The 14,944-nt window shown below is 44.2% G+C and overlaps 1 protein-coding gene across 1 annotated transcript in view; it reads left to right on the forward strand.

The window, feature by feature from the left end:
* Positions 1 to 14,944, forward strand: part of KLF12 (KLF transcription factor 12) — a 262,112-nt gene that overhangs the window by 130,087 nt on the left and 117,081 nt on the right. The window contains exon 3 of the mRNA XM_087895517.1: positions 1,388 to 1,925. Coding sequence (XP_087751643.1) covers positions 1,388 to 1,925 — 538 coding nt within the window. The remainder of the gene's footprint in view (positions 1 to 1,387; positions 1,926 to 14,944) is intronic.

The following is a 14,944-nucleotide window of genomic DNA, read 5'->3' on the forward strand; positions in this document are numbered from 1 at the left end:
AATTTCAGACCAATTGAGACTTCTCTGTGCGAAGAAATTTACTGAAAAATAAACTACAGGTACTCCTTGACAGGGGTGAAATGCTCCCAGTTCGGACCGGATCGCCCGATCCGGTAGTGATGGTGGCGGGTGGTTCGGAGAACCGGTAGCAAAAATCCCTGTGCCCCCCCCCCCCCCCCCGCAATGCCCAGCTGAGCCGCACGATCATCAGAGGCTGTTTTTTTTTTAATTTTTAAAAGCATTTTTTCTACAACCTCTTCCGACAAAAAATGCTTTTAAAAGTAAAAAAAAAAAAAAAGCCTCTGAGGATCGGACGGTTCAGCTGCGATCGTCAGAGGCTTTTCAAAGCATTTTTTTCTGCAACCTCTTGGCCGAAGAAGTGGTTAAGAAAATGCTTTGAAAAGTCTCTGACGATCCCAGCTGAGTTGCCTGATCGGCAGAGGCTTTTCAAAGCATTAGAAAAAATGTTTAAAAAGTTTTTAAAAAAACTTTTCACGCCCATCCAGTCACATTACCCCCCCCCCCCACCAAGCCATGCCCACAGAACCGGTAGTAACAAATTTTACATTTCAACCCTGCTCCTTGAGTTACAACAGTTCCTTTAGTGATCATTCTAAGTTACAAGGCCACTGGAAAAAAGTGAGTTATGACCGTTTTTCACACTTACAACTGTTGCAGCAACCCAGGGTCATGTGATCAAACTTCAGATGCTTGGCAACTGGCATGTATTTATGATGGTTGCAGTGTCCTGGGCAGTGGTGAAATCCAATTTTTTTTACTACCGGTAAAAAAATGTGATTGATACTGGTGATACTTCCCTACCGGGAAGGATATTGCAAAATCTCCATTTCCATCCCACTCGGGGGCCAGCCAGAGGTGATATTTGCCACTTCTCCGAACTACTCAAAATTTCCGCAGCCGGTTCTCCAGAACCTGTCAGAACCTGCTGGATTTCACCCCTGGTCCCGGGTTCACCTGATCCCCTTTTGCGACCTTCTGACAAGCAAAGTTAATGGGAAAGCCAGATTCATTTAACAATCGTGTTACTCACTTATCAAATGCAGTGACTCACTTAACAATTGCGGCAAGACAGGTCATAAAATGGGGCCAAATTTACTTAACTGTCCTGCTTACCAACAGGTGTTTTGGGTTCCGTTGTGGTCATAAGCTGAGGACTACCTATAGTAATGGCTTAAGATTTCTGGTTGCTTGTGTACTGAGCTTCTATTGAAACAGACAAGCAGCAAAGTTGAACAATAATGGCTCACATCTTCAGTCGGCAAAACCATGTAAGATGTGGCAGTGTGACCAAATGTGTGACCAGTGTAACCAAATCTCCGAAGGTTGTTCAGTGGGATGACCTGTTTTCCTTCTTTTCTCTCCGTAGTCTCCCAACGTTCACAACTACCCAGATATGGAAGCCGTGCCCCTCTTGCTGAACACCATGAAGGCAGAGCCAGAAGAAGACGCCTTGTGCACGGATCATTTCCAGACGCAGACGGAGCCGGTGGACTTGTCCATCAACAAAGCCCGATCCTCCCCTCTTGCCACCTCGTCTTCACCAGTATCAATCACAGCCTCTGCGTTGTCCCCCTCTTCGACTTCAACGTCTTCTAGTCGGCCGGCTTCGTCCCCAACGGTAATAACCTCGGTGGCATCGGCAACATCAGCCCCATCAGTATTAACTCCAGGTCCGCTTGTGGCATCTGCCTCTGGTGTTGGAGGGCAACAATTTTTGCACATAATCCACCCGGTTCCACCTTCGAGCCCCATGAACCTACAGACCAACAAAATGAGTCACGTCCACCGCATTCCTGTGGTGGTGCAGTCGGTACCCGTGGTTTACACTGCGGTGAGATCACCAGGGAATGTCAACAACACTATAGTAGTACCACTACTAGAGGACGGGAGAAGTCATGTCAAAGGTAAGAAGGACTCTTACAAAATAAGACTTCTAGGGTGGCACAATGGAAGAATGCTTGCTGAATCATTCTGGTTCACTCATCTTTTGAAAACCAATCAAAGAGTCTTCTTTTTCTTCCGTGTCTAGATCAGGGGTGAAATGCTCCTGGTTCGGACCGGATCACCCGATCCGGTAGCGATGGCGGCGGGTGGTTTGGAGAACCAGTAGCAAAAATCCCTACCCTGCTCCCCCATGCCCAGCTGAGCTGCGCGATCATCAAAGGCTTTTTTTTTTTTACTTTTAAAAGCATTTTTTCTATTACCGCTTCGGCCAAAGAGGTTGTAAAAAAGATGCTTTTAAAAGGCTCTGACGATCCCAGCTGAGTTGCTTGATCGTCAGAGGCTTTTAAAAGTAAAAGGCAATGCTTTTAAAAGTAAAACATAAAGATTGCGCGCCACAACTGATTACCCCCTCTCGCACGCTATTCTACTTACTGCATGCCTCCTTTTGTCCTGCACTGCATGTGCGCACCTCGCATTTGTTGCGTATGCACAGCCAGCGAACCGGTAGTAAACCGGTTCAGATTTCACCACTGGTCTAGATCAAACTTTAAACTGCTAGAATGAAGCCACTTTTTTGGCTTTGTTGCTGGCCAAAAATAAGTCATTATCAATACATCTTTATGGAAGTAGCTGATATGCCAGCAGATGGGCTGGGCTGTGTCTCCCCACATTCACATACTGTAGTACAGTGATGGCTAAACTTTTCCGGACCGAATGCCGAAAGCGTACATGCGTGTGCAAACCCCCCCAAATGCAATGTGTGTGTGGCCCCATGCCTGCTCCTTGCCCCCCATGCATGTGTACCCCTTGCATGCACCCCGCTCCCCCCCCGTGCATGTATGTGCACCCCTCCACGCACCACGCCCCCCACGTATGTGCAGCAGAGACCCGACAACCAGCTGGCCGGTGGGAGGCACGTGTGCATGCATGGTGGAGATAAGACAATGGCACGCATGTCCACAAAGAGGGCACCCTCTATGCCCACCTGTAGCACACGTGCCATCACGGCTGTAGTGTGTTGTTATCCAGTAAGAGCCTTCACTTGAGTATATTGGTTTTACAGTATATTTAGGTATTCCAACTCTCAAATTAGTCAGGGTCCTCTAAGTAGTATACGGAAAGTCGATCTTTCAGCTATATTCTCCTTTAATGTTATTGCTTGCTCGATGGTCACCTTCCTCCATCTTTTAATTCGATTTTGTTCTTGATTCTCAATTTTGTTCACCAACCAAAGATGAATGTGTATTAACTGCTCTTTGGGCCAATTATTGGAGAGACTAGCTAATGAGCCACGCAGATGATATTCCAGAGTATTTATAACTCAATTTCCAAGTGGAACTTTTTGAATTCATGTGCAGCCATTTGCTGTTAATTCCCCCGGTGCCTTAGATAAATTCCTGGCTTGTGCCTGTCTTGCCTCTACATTGGGGCTAATAGAATGGATTTATCTTACATGTTTGTGGTGAGAATTGTTGTGAGAAAATGTATGTGCATGTCTGGGTCACAATGTAGTCTTTAGAAGAAATAAATTGCGATTAGCAGTAGTTTTAGAATCGTGGGAGCTCTGCGTGAACTCTCCTTTGGGGGAGTAAAAGGAGTCCCTGCAAGTTTTACTCTGCTAGTCGTAGCCAATTTTAGGGGCGGTGTTCATTCTAAGCCATTGAGCCAGTACTGTCTGAAGACATTTCCATAGTCATGTGGCCAGTGTGTGCCACAATGTGAAGCATGCAGTGAAGCACGGAGCACTTTCACCTTCCCACCAAAGTGGTACCTATTTATCTACTCACATTTACATGCTTTCAAACTGCTGGGAGAGGACAGGACACCCGTCATATGGCACTTGAGTCTCACACCTGGGCTGCCAGCTTTTCATTGATAAGCCCAGCGTCTTAACCACTTAACCATCACGCTGCCCCTCTATTGGAGGAGTGGGGAGGCCAAATGCAAAATGTGTTGGATGCAAGGATAGAAGTGTGGAGTTTGCGCCACAATGTCACTGTGCACTTGATGTAGAATGCCCGTGGATTATCTTTAAAAATTATCTATTAGATGGAAGGAGTTGTCATCAAATTTGAAAATGGAAATTTAGGCATATTGTCTAGGCAGCAAAAATAAAAATAAAAATGACCTCAACAGATTTGAACATTTGGCCAAATCCAATATGGTGACTAATGATGTCAGGTCCTGCATCTGGGTAGGAAAACACCAACCAGCTGAGAGAAGGTGGCATTCTGAGACTGGCTTGGTGGATTCTTGAACTGAACAGGGAGAGTAGAATTGGAGATCTGAACTTACAACCTCCATCTGCTTCTACAAATGCAGAAAGGACCTGTACATGTATGCCGTCCACCAGATGTCCACCAGATGTTAAGAGAAAAATCAGATGGACATTTTATTGAACATCACTGGTGTTCCACAAAATGGGTGAACTCTGAAGCAAGACATTTGTAGGCATGCTGGTTTTGTGGGTGGGATTCCAGATGTGTCACTCTAAGCGTCTATGGAGATTCTCAGTCATCCAAGTCAGGGGTGGGTTCTACTTACCTTTACTAATGGTTCCCAATAGGCTCGCTTTGCTCGAGCGCTGTCCTTTTGCACATGCGCAGATCGCTGATGATGACATCTGGGGCAGTGGGCGGGGCCTCCTGCTGGTTTTACTACCGGTTCTTGCGAACCGGTCCAAACCGGGGGCAATCCACCACTGATCCAAGTCACGGTTGTCCCAAAGGCCCTTTTTTCTTCTAAAAGGCAACTGGACTTCCTTAGTTGTTCTTCTTCTTCTTTGAAAACGGTTTGCTTCTCATCCAAGGAGCTTCTTGGATGAGAAGCAAAACATTTTCAAAGAAAAAACAAATCAAGAAGATCCAACTGTCTTTTGGAAGAAGCACCTTTGGGTTACTCTTTGAGGTTTTGGATTGGATCCTGCTTTTTCCTGGTACTTAAAATAAGTAGAGATATGGGAGTATATTTCCATACATTCCTTTACTTTTTCTCACTGTGAGCACCATCCAGGAGTAGGGAATAAAAGTAATTTCAATCATGATCTCTTGCTACATTTTAATAAAATCCAGCACTCCAAGAAAAAAAAAAGATCTGCTTTAAGGGTATCAGCCAAAAAAAAAAAGGTATATTTAACAATCTTGACGTTATTTTTCATTTGCCTTCACATTAATTTTCACCATGAGGGTGATTATATACTGCTGCTCTTTCTGCTACTAGCAAGCAGTTGAGTATTTTGTAAATGTATTCCCAAATCTTCAGAATTTATTTTCCTTCTCAACTCCTGGACCTCTTTGGGAAGTGCAGCTCTACAATGCGCAAAGATTATTTGAATTCCTTCTGGTCTCTGGATATATAATCCTGACTTTATAAGAGCCAGTGGAAGATTTGTGTTAAGAATATTGGTGTGCTGTGACTGTGACATCCCATTAGAATTTGTCTGAAATTCTCCCATGAGCTGCATGGAAACACAAATCTCCATTTTCTTAGTTCCTCCCAGCAGCTGAATCAGAGAAGGAGGAGGAGGAGAAGGAGGAGGGAGTCATGATCAATATCAGGGCAACCTGGGAGCTCCAAGAGGGAAAAGGGAATGGAGCTGGCAGAAAGGGAGACAGAGGCGGAGCCTGGGCTGTCCGTCAGCCCTCAGATGGAGAGTCAACAGCCCCCAGGTCTGAAGGTGGCTGATGAGGAAGAGGAGGAGCAGCTGGGTCTAGTGCCTGACGCGTGGATGCGCAGAAGGCAGAGGAGAGGAGAGCAGTGGAAATCTATGGGCTGATCCTTGGGACGGAAGAGCCACCTCTGCTAGCGAGGGCCCACCCTAGTTCTGGGGAGAAAAGGCAGGGGGTGGAGATGAATAGGTGTGGCAGACAACTATTCATCTTCTGGACGGATGGACTTGTTAGCCTGCAAGATAAGCTTTTTGCTGTGCCTGCCGGCAAATCTTTTGAGTTCACATCAGAGGGTTTGTCATGTTTGGGGAGATGGGTCAAAAACCCAAGTGCAAAAGATCTGATCACAGGTGTGTCTCTTAAAGACCAGCGTTTACCTCTAGAAGACCCTCTGAAATTTTATTTTCCCCAGGATAAAATTTGCATTCCTACTGCCATCCACAGATTCTCAATTTACATTGAGAACTTGGCTAATCTTTCATCTACTGTACCCCTGTTGGACGCCTATATGAGCTTCTCACAAGGGGACAGAAATATAACCTGCGCAATCATATTCTTCTCATGTGCCCTTGACACATTAGGAACTCTTTTGAGGCTGATCATATATTTGGGCTAAAGACTTAATTCCGTAAAATGTTTGGGTGCACTGATCCCTATTGGTCCAGATTGTGTGATGCAGGGGTGGGTTCTATATTTTTTAATTACCGGTTCTGTGGGCGTGGCTTATTTTGTGGGCGTGGTTTGATGGTCATGTGACAATTCTTTAGGATTTAGCAGAGGTACAGGTCTACCAGGCTTTTAACTGCTTGCAGAGCTGTACCGGTCTACCTATTTGTTCTTAGAGCGTTCTGGTCTACCCATTTGTTTTTGGAGGCACCGGTCTACCCATTTGTTTTTGGAGGCACCGGTCTACCCATTTGTTTATGGAGGCACCAGTCTACTCATTTGTTTTTGGAGGCACCGGTCTACCCATTTGTTTTTGGAGGCACCGGTCTACTCATTTGTTTTTGGAGGCACCAGTCTACCCATTTGTTTTTGGAGGCACCAGTCTACCCATTTGTTTTTGGAGGCACCGGTCTACCCATTTGTTTTTGGAGGCACCGGTCTACCCATTTGTTTTTGGAGGCACCGCTCTACTCATTTGTTTTTGGAGGCACCGGTCTACTCATTTGTTTTTGGAGGCACCGGTCTACCCATTTGTTTTTGGAGGCACCGGTCTACCCATTTGTTTTTGGAGGCACCGGTCTACCCATTTGTTTTTGGAGGCACCGGTCTACTCATTTGTTTTTGGAGGCACCGGTCTACCCATTTGTTTTTGGAGGCACCGGTCTATTCATTTGTTTTTGGAGGCACCGGTCTACCCATTTGTTTTTGGAGGCACCGGTCTACCCATTTGTTTTTGGAGGCACCGGTCTACTCATTTGTTTTTGGAGGCACCGGTCTACCCATTTGTTTTTGGAGGCACCGGTCTACTCATTTGTTTTTGGAGGCACCGGTCTACCCATTTGTTTTTGGAGGCACCGGTCTACCGATTTGTTTTTGGAGGCACCGGTCTACTCATTTGTTTTTGGAGGCACCGGTCTACCCATTTGTTTTTGGAGGCACCGGTCTACCCATTTGTTTTTCGAGTGCACTGGTCTACCACCACACTGACTTTTAACACTGATCAGCTGTAGGGCGGCCCTTTGAAGCCCCACGGCAAGAGTTTAAACAGTTTTTTCCCTTCTAGCTGATCAGCTGGGACTCGGGAGGCAGCGAATAGATTGGGGGTGGGGCCAAATAAAAGGTAAGAATAACACCAGGGAGGGGCGGGGGGCTTAGCTCCCGAACAAAGAGAACCGGTTCGGTGACATCATATCGTCATCGCTACCGGCTCGGCCGAACCGGACAAAACCGGGAGGAACCCACCACTGGTGTGATGTCACAGAATGTTTAGTAATCTCTCACTTTTAGTGGGGATACTCACGAAGTCCAGCTTTGAGAACTGGGAGTGACCCTCACCTGAGAAAATATCTGCAGAAAAATTGGCCAGGTTTTGCTAGATATTTTTAGGAAAGCCTTGGCTGAAAAGCTTCACATTGAGCCCTTACATCGTGCGCTGCTCAAAGCTGTAATTGCTTTTCTTCCCTCTGGCTTTGCTTTATGTTCCAGGGTGAATCGGTTATAAATTAGATACTTAATGTGATTTAGGTCTTGACACTCTCAAGAATTCAGCTTCCTGTAAATAAGTGTGAATTCAGCAGTATTCCACTCATAATGAAGAAAAAAAAGGGGCTTCAATTTTTTGTGGAGTAAAAATGATCTCCATAGATGGGTGTTTGAATTATGTGTAGTGGTGAGATTCACATTTTTTAACTACCGGGTTCTGTGGGCGTGGCTTGGTGGGCGTGGCATGGCTTGGTGGGCGTGGCAGGACAAGGATATTGTAAAATCTCCATTCCTCCCCACTCCAGGGGAAGGATACTGTAAAATCTCCTTTCCCTCCCCACTCCAGGGGAAGGATACTGTAAAATCTCCATTCCCACCTCACTCCAGGGGAAGGATACTGTAAAATCTCCTTTCCCTCCCCACTCCAGGGGAAGGATACTGTAAAATCTCCTTTCCCTCCCTGCTCCAGGGGAAGGATACTGTAAAATCTCCATTCCCTCCCCACTCCAGAGGAAGGATACTGTAAAATCTCCTTTCCCTCCCCACTCCAGGGGAAGGATACTGTAAAATCTCCTTTCCCTCCCTGCTCCAGGGGAAGGATACTGTAAAATCTCCATTCCCTCCCCACTCCAGAGGAAGGATACTGTAAAATCTCCATTTCTTCCCGATCAGCTGGGACTCGGGAGGCAAAGAATAGATGGGGGCGGGGCCAGTCAGAGGTGCTATCTCCGAACTACTCAAAATTTCCGCTACCGGTTCATATTGATGATCTTGAGAACCTCAGAAAGCTAACAATGATAAAATGTAAGCCTTGAAGGGCTGAACCCGCTTTTCGGAGGCTGCACCAGAGCATATTGTTAAGCTGCGATGTCCTGTTAAATCTCCATAAAGGCCTGAAAACTGGAGTATGTGTAATCTTGCTATAAATTGTAATAAAAATTACTCGGTAGACGCGGTATTATGGCCATTAAGTTCATGGCCATTGCTGCTGTGTACATAAAGTTTTATGGAATAAATTGAGCGGTTTTTTCCCCCTCTCCCCACTCGGAAGCAAGCTGCTTTTGATTTAAACTTTGATTGGTAATCGTCAAGTATTTTCCTAAGAGCAAGTCCATTCATCATGGCCTTCAGTAGAAAAAGAAGGAAGAAGGGAAGGAAGGGAAAAGGGGGGAAAAAAACCTCTAGGTATTTTCCACTGGTAAAATCCAATTTTTTTTACTATCGGTTCTGTGGGCGTGGCTTGGTGGGCGTGGTGTGGCTTGGTGGACGTGGCTTGGTGGGCATGGCAGGGTAAGGATACTGCAAAATCTCCATTCCCTCCCCACTCCAGGGGAAGGATATGTAAAATCCTCATTCCCTCCCCACTCCTGGGGGAAGGATACTGCAAAATCTCCATTCCCACCCCACTCCAGGGGAAGGATACTGCAAAATCCCCATTCCCTCCCCGCTCTGAGACCAGCCAGAGGTGGTATTTGCCAGTTCTCTGAACTACTCAAAATTTCCGCTACCGGTTCTCCAGAACCTGCCAGAACCTGCTGAATTTCACCCCTGGTATTTTTTCCATGCGCAAAAAAACTTGCACATTTTATTTTTAGCCATAAGAAGATTTTGCTTGGGTCTCTCCAAAGCAGTTGATCTGTCACAGGTATATTAGTTGGATCTTAGCATAGTATCTACTCTCACCGGGTTTAGCCGGAATACTTTGTCTTTCCTTGTAGATATTTTAAGGAAATATTTGTCTGTTTATTATCATCTTAATCTGCTATGCTCCTCAGGGACTCCTGGCAGTATGAGTTACAAAGAACATTAATTTTATCCTTTTTTTTTCTGCATTATCCCTCTGAGCCTAGCAATGAAATTCTGCCTTTATTTTATCGGGGCAAAAGAATGGAATTAGACCAAGAAAAACGACTGGTAGATTTTGGTTCTGTGCTAAAGTAATGGATTTGCACTGCTTAACTTCCAGAAAATGTCCAATCTTGATTTGAATACAGAGAGACTTGCGCGTTATGGAGAATTTGGATACATAATTTGGGTGCATCAAATATGTTGATTAAGTTACTGGTTAAATTGAAGGGTAGCAGGAGATGGTATCACTAGCAACAGATAAAGTCAAAGCACCCACAATCTATCCAGTATTTTTCTACTGAGTTGCAAATATTTGTCTATTTTCTAGGTATCTTGCAGTAGTGGGTTTCAATTTTGTTTGCTATGGATTCGCTCACGGGTGCACGCATGCACATGAAGCTTCTGTGCATGCACAGAGATGTCCGGGCGGGTGGGCGGAGCCTCCCACCACCGCCACTACCGGTTCGCCCACCCACCTCTAGTTTAAATTCATCTTTTAATCTCAGGATTTCAAGACCCTACCCATAGAGGGGCTGTGTGCACCCCCCAGACTCTGTTTTCACTGGCAGAGGTCTATCAAAACAAACTAAAAACAAAATAAAAGGAGAAATGTTCCCCCTTTCGCGTTTGAGCATGCAAGGAGGGACAGGAAAGGAAAAAGAGAAAGAGGACGGACAAAGAAAAAGAACAGAAGATGGGAAGAGAACAAGGAAGGAAAAATAAGGAAAGAGGGGAAGGAAGAAGAAAGGAGAATGAAGAGGGAAGGAAAAGAAAAGGAAGGAAAGGGAAGGAAGGAAGGAAGGAAGGAAGGAAGGAAGGAGGGAGATTGTTAAGGATATTCTTGGCTCATAACCGATGTTGTGGGTTATTGAGCAGAGTACGCTTTGAGTAAATGCATGAAAAACGACTGGGAGTGGTTGTGAACAATCACAGTCAACATACAAACACACTGAGTTGTTGCAGTCTTTTACTTTTAGAAAAAGTAAAGCAAAGTCCAAAAACAATCCAAGTCATACACAGATAAGATGAGAGTTAAAAGATCAATCCAGGGATATTTCAAGTACAAAGTCTTCTTACCAGTTGTAGTCATACACAATAAAACAGTTCTTGAGTTTCAAAACAGGAACAAGTTCAATATCAAAACATTCAATAAATAGTAGAAAGCAACATGTAGCTATGATCAAACAGCGATCATGCAGAGAGATCAAGTAGAGAGTTACAGCAAATAAGCAGGTAAAATGGTATAGTGTCCACACAAGCCATGATCCTGACTTCCCTTAAATACATTCGCTACAGAGCTTAGCCAATCAGGATACAGGATGATGCAATACAGTCTTAAAGCAATATAATACCTTTCTGACAGCAAACATACATTGTTTGGACTATTGTAATGCTCTCTACATGGGGCTCCCCTTGAAGAGCACTTGGAGGCTCCAGCTGGTCCAGAATGCAGCCGCGCGGGTGGTTATGGGCGCAACCCGTTATGCCCATGTGACACCCCTCCTGCGCGAGCTGCACTGGCTCCCGGTGGTCTTCCGGGTGCGATTCAAGGTGTTGGTTACCACCTTTAAAGCGCTCCATGGCATAGGACCCGGGTACCTCCGAGACCGTCTTCTGCCACCAATAGCCTCCCACCGACCAGTTCGTTCCCACAGAGAGGGCCTCCTCAGGGTGCCATCGGCCAAGTTATGTCGGCTGGTGACGCCCAGGGGGAGGGCCTTCTCTGTGGGAGCCCCAGCCCTGTGGAATGAACTGCCCCCGGAAATTCGTAAGATCTCCGACCTCCGGGTGTTTCGCTGCGCATTGAAGACCCTGTTGTTCCGCCAGGCCGGACTATCAATACAATAGTTTTAAATTGGGGTATTTAAATTTATTGGGGTTTTAAATTTGAGCCACTTATTTAATTATTTTAAATTTTATATCATTGTTTTGTCTGTGTTTTTAAATAGGCTGTACACTGCCCTGAGTCCTTCGGGAGAAGGGCGGTATAGAAATAAAATTATTATTATTATTATTATTATTATTATTATTATTATTATTATTGTTGTTGTTGTTGTTGTTGTTGTTGTTGTTGTTGTTGTTGTTGTTGATTTATATATTGCCTGACCAACTAGTTAGACAAATAACCATTTCCTAAAAGAGATTATAATGAGAAGGAGGGAGGGTCTGAGGTAAGTTCTGCCTTAGCACTTGGACACATAGGTGCCCCCAACACGAGTGACATTGAGCTGGCCATGCCCACTGTGTCCACACCCACCCGGGCCCCCGGAGGTCAAACACAACCCTGATGCGGCCCTCAATGAAATTGAGTTTGACTCCCCTGCCACAGCGTCTTAAAAGATAATAAAGGGAATTCTAGTTCATGTGTATTTATTGAGATGTGTAATGTAGATACCTTCTTCAATAAAAGCTCATCATAGTGATGGGCTCAACTCTTTTTCCTTATTTTGGAAGTTCAACCTTGGCAAAGATTTGCTAACTTATTAAGACACCATATGGTCTGACATCCAAGCAGAGACGTTTTATTGTCTCACGGGCAGATCAGATTTTGCCTCGATAGGTGGCTAAGCATGGATACCCTTTCCTTGCCAACTGGTGGGCCCAGAGCCTCATCCCAATCAATGTTACCTGAATCACAACTGACTGGCACCGAGGAATTTTAGGAACAATGCCCAGAAAGCATCATCCTACTCATCCCTTCTGAATGAACAAAGAGAAGGATGCAGGAAAGCAGATTGTTTCTTTGATATCACAGCCAAAAGGATGTCCATCAGCTTGGTTGGAGATCTGAGTGGAAGAATGCAGAGAGATTCCAAGATTTAAGAATGAAATTGGTTGCTAGTTCAGAAAAAAAAAAAAACAACCATGTATTTTTGTATCACAGAGTGGATCTACCAGTTTAAGGAAAGTAGATATTAAACATCTGCATAAGCACTCCGATGATGGGCAGTGTCATTCTTCTTTATCTTTTGGCCGTACTTCTGAAATCATTCTTTAGAACCTTCTTTTTTGCATTGTTGAAAGAAATATCCATCTGGTTCAGTTCCAAGCCGGGAGAAAGACACTGTAAACATGGAGGCTGATTGGAAAGAGGATTTAATGGTGAAGCAGAACCACCAAGCACATGGGTGCTTCTGGGTAGCTGACCACATGGAGTTGAGAGTGAGGGGTTTCTATACCTTCCCTTGGGCTTTGAATTTGAGCTTCCTGTTCCTGTGCAAGAACATGTATTCCGTTTGTTTGTTTGTTTGTTTGTTTATTTATTTATTTATTTATGTAATTTATATGCCGCCCTTCTCCCGAAGGACTCAGGATGGCTTACAAGAAAGGAGACAAAAAAAATTACATAAACATCAAAGTCAATTTAAAATTAGTTAAAATTAATGAAAAATTTAATTAAAATTATTAAAAATCTGTTTATTAAATTATTAAAAATCTGTTTGCTCTTGTCAGACTCCCATTGGGCTATGCCAGGGTCGTAGCTGGCTCTGTAGGTTGTCTGAGAAGTTTGGTTGAGGTTTCTGAGGGTGATGCAATGTCCTTAAGAGATTGTGCAATGTAGTGAGCTCTGTGTCTTAGTGGGTTAATCCTATGATGTCCTGGAGGGTCATGGCCTAATCCCTTTACCCTGGAGCTGAAGGTCTTTTGTCTTGTAGATAGGCTGGCCCAGTCTTTCTTAATGGGCACAAAATAACTACTGGGGGCAGGGAGATTGAGTCTGCTTTCTTTCTTTTAAGAAAAAACATGTTTCTCTACTTCTCATTTAGGGAAATATAATATTCTGCCTTTTTTTAATATTCCCCAAAATATTTCATTCTTCTGGGGGAGGGGGCTGGCTATCCACAGCACCTTCCTTCCTTCCTTCCTTCCTTCCTTCCTTCCTTCCTTCCTTCCTTCCTCCCTCCCTCCCTCCCTCCCTCCCTCCCTCCCTCCCTCCCTTCCTTGGTTGTGCATCTCTGAGGTCCCACCAGATGAAAATATTTAAGAGAAGGGATCTGGAGTGTATTTCCTCTAGCTGACCTGGTTGGATAGTCAGATACCCTCAAGGAGAAGCAGTCCTGCAAATATTTATTTATTTATTTATTTATTTATTTATTTATTTATTTATTTATTTATTGGTTCGATTTATATGCCGCCCTTCTCTGGAGACTCAGGGCGGCTTACAATGCGTTAAGCAATAGCCGTCATACTTTTGTATATAGTTAGTTAGTTAGTTTAGTTAGTTAGTTAGTTTATTATACTTATATATATAACAGGTATATAGCAGGTATATATACCTGCTTAGTAGGGCTTTTGCCCCCCCCCCAAGCGGTGTTCTTTTTTATACAAAGTCAGCTTATTGCCCCCACAATCCGGGTCCTCATTTTACCTACCTCGGAAGGATGGAAGGCTGAGTCAACCTTGAGCCTGGTGAGATTTGAACTCGCAGTAATTGCAGGCAGCTGGCAGCTAAGTGCTACTTAACAGCACTTTAGTCCACTGCACCACCAAGGCTCTTTTTAATATATTGTCCCCATGCCATTTAGGACTTAAAGCTGATAACGAACACCTTGTATTGCACCAGGAGAGTAAATGGATAAGATTTGTTTCCATTCTATTTGGTCATGCCAAGGCAGTTTGTGGGAATTAATCATCCCCATGGCTGCTAGCGATGTCCATAATGATGTATTAAGCACTGTGATGCCTTAAGTTCATTATTATTCATCATATCTGATGCACAGCAATCATGCTAATTTTAAAATTCAGGGTTTGGGAGTACCTTGCTTTGTTTCTATTTTCCAAAGCTTATCCTATTGAGTTTTGCTGAGGGATCAAGTCCTACCTAAAAACTGACCCAGGGCAAGACAGAACTACTTAGGGTGTAGTCCTGCTTGAAGATCTAAGAGGGGGAAAAAAATCTCAATTAATGGTTTTGAACGTCCTTAGATTTTTCCACAGGTCAACTGGAGATTACAAATGTTTATTTATTTAGATAGTTAGTTAGTTAGTTGTAGCTGAAAACATTGTTGTTCATGGGCTCTCAGGTGGTGTGAAACTTCTTTTTGAAAAATGTTATTTTTGAGGGATCATTTATACTTGCATGTATCATTGAATTTCCTAGGCCAATGGTTATATTAATGTAGCACCATTAGGTGTGGCCATCCTATCACTTTCCTAAGTTCCTTTGGGTCCCATAATTACATCACTGAGACCAATGGAATGATCTGGAGATGTTGCCCAAAAATTGGTCAAAACAAAATATATATGGAGCTTCTCGGCTGGTTAAGCAGCTTCCTTTTATATCTGGATTCCAAGAACTCCAAGCTGGATCTTCT

The sequence above is a fragment of the Pantherophis guttatus genome, chromosome 5 (assembly GCF_059756535.1).
Source record: "Pantherophis guttatus breed Tessera chromosome 5, ASM5975653v1, whole genome shotgun sequence".
In the NCBI taxonomy this organism is placed as follows: Eukaryota; Metazoa; Chordata; class Lepidosauria; order Squamata; family Colubridae; genus Pantherophis; species Pantherophis guttatus.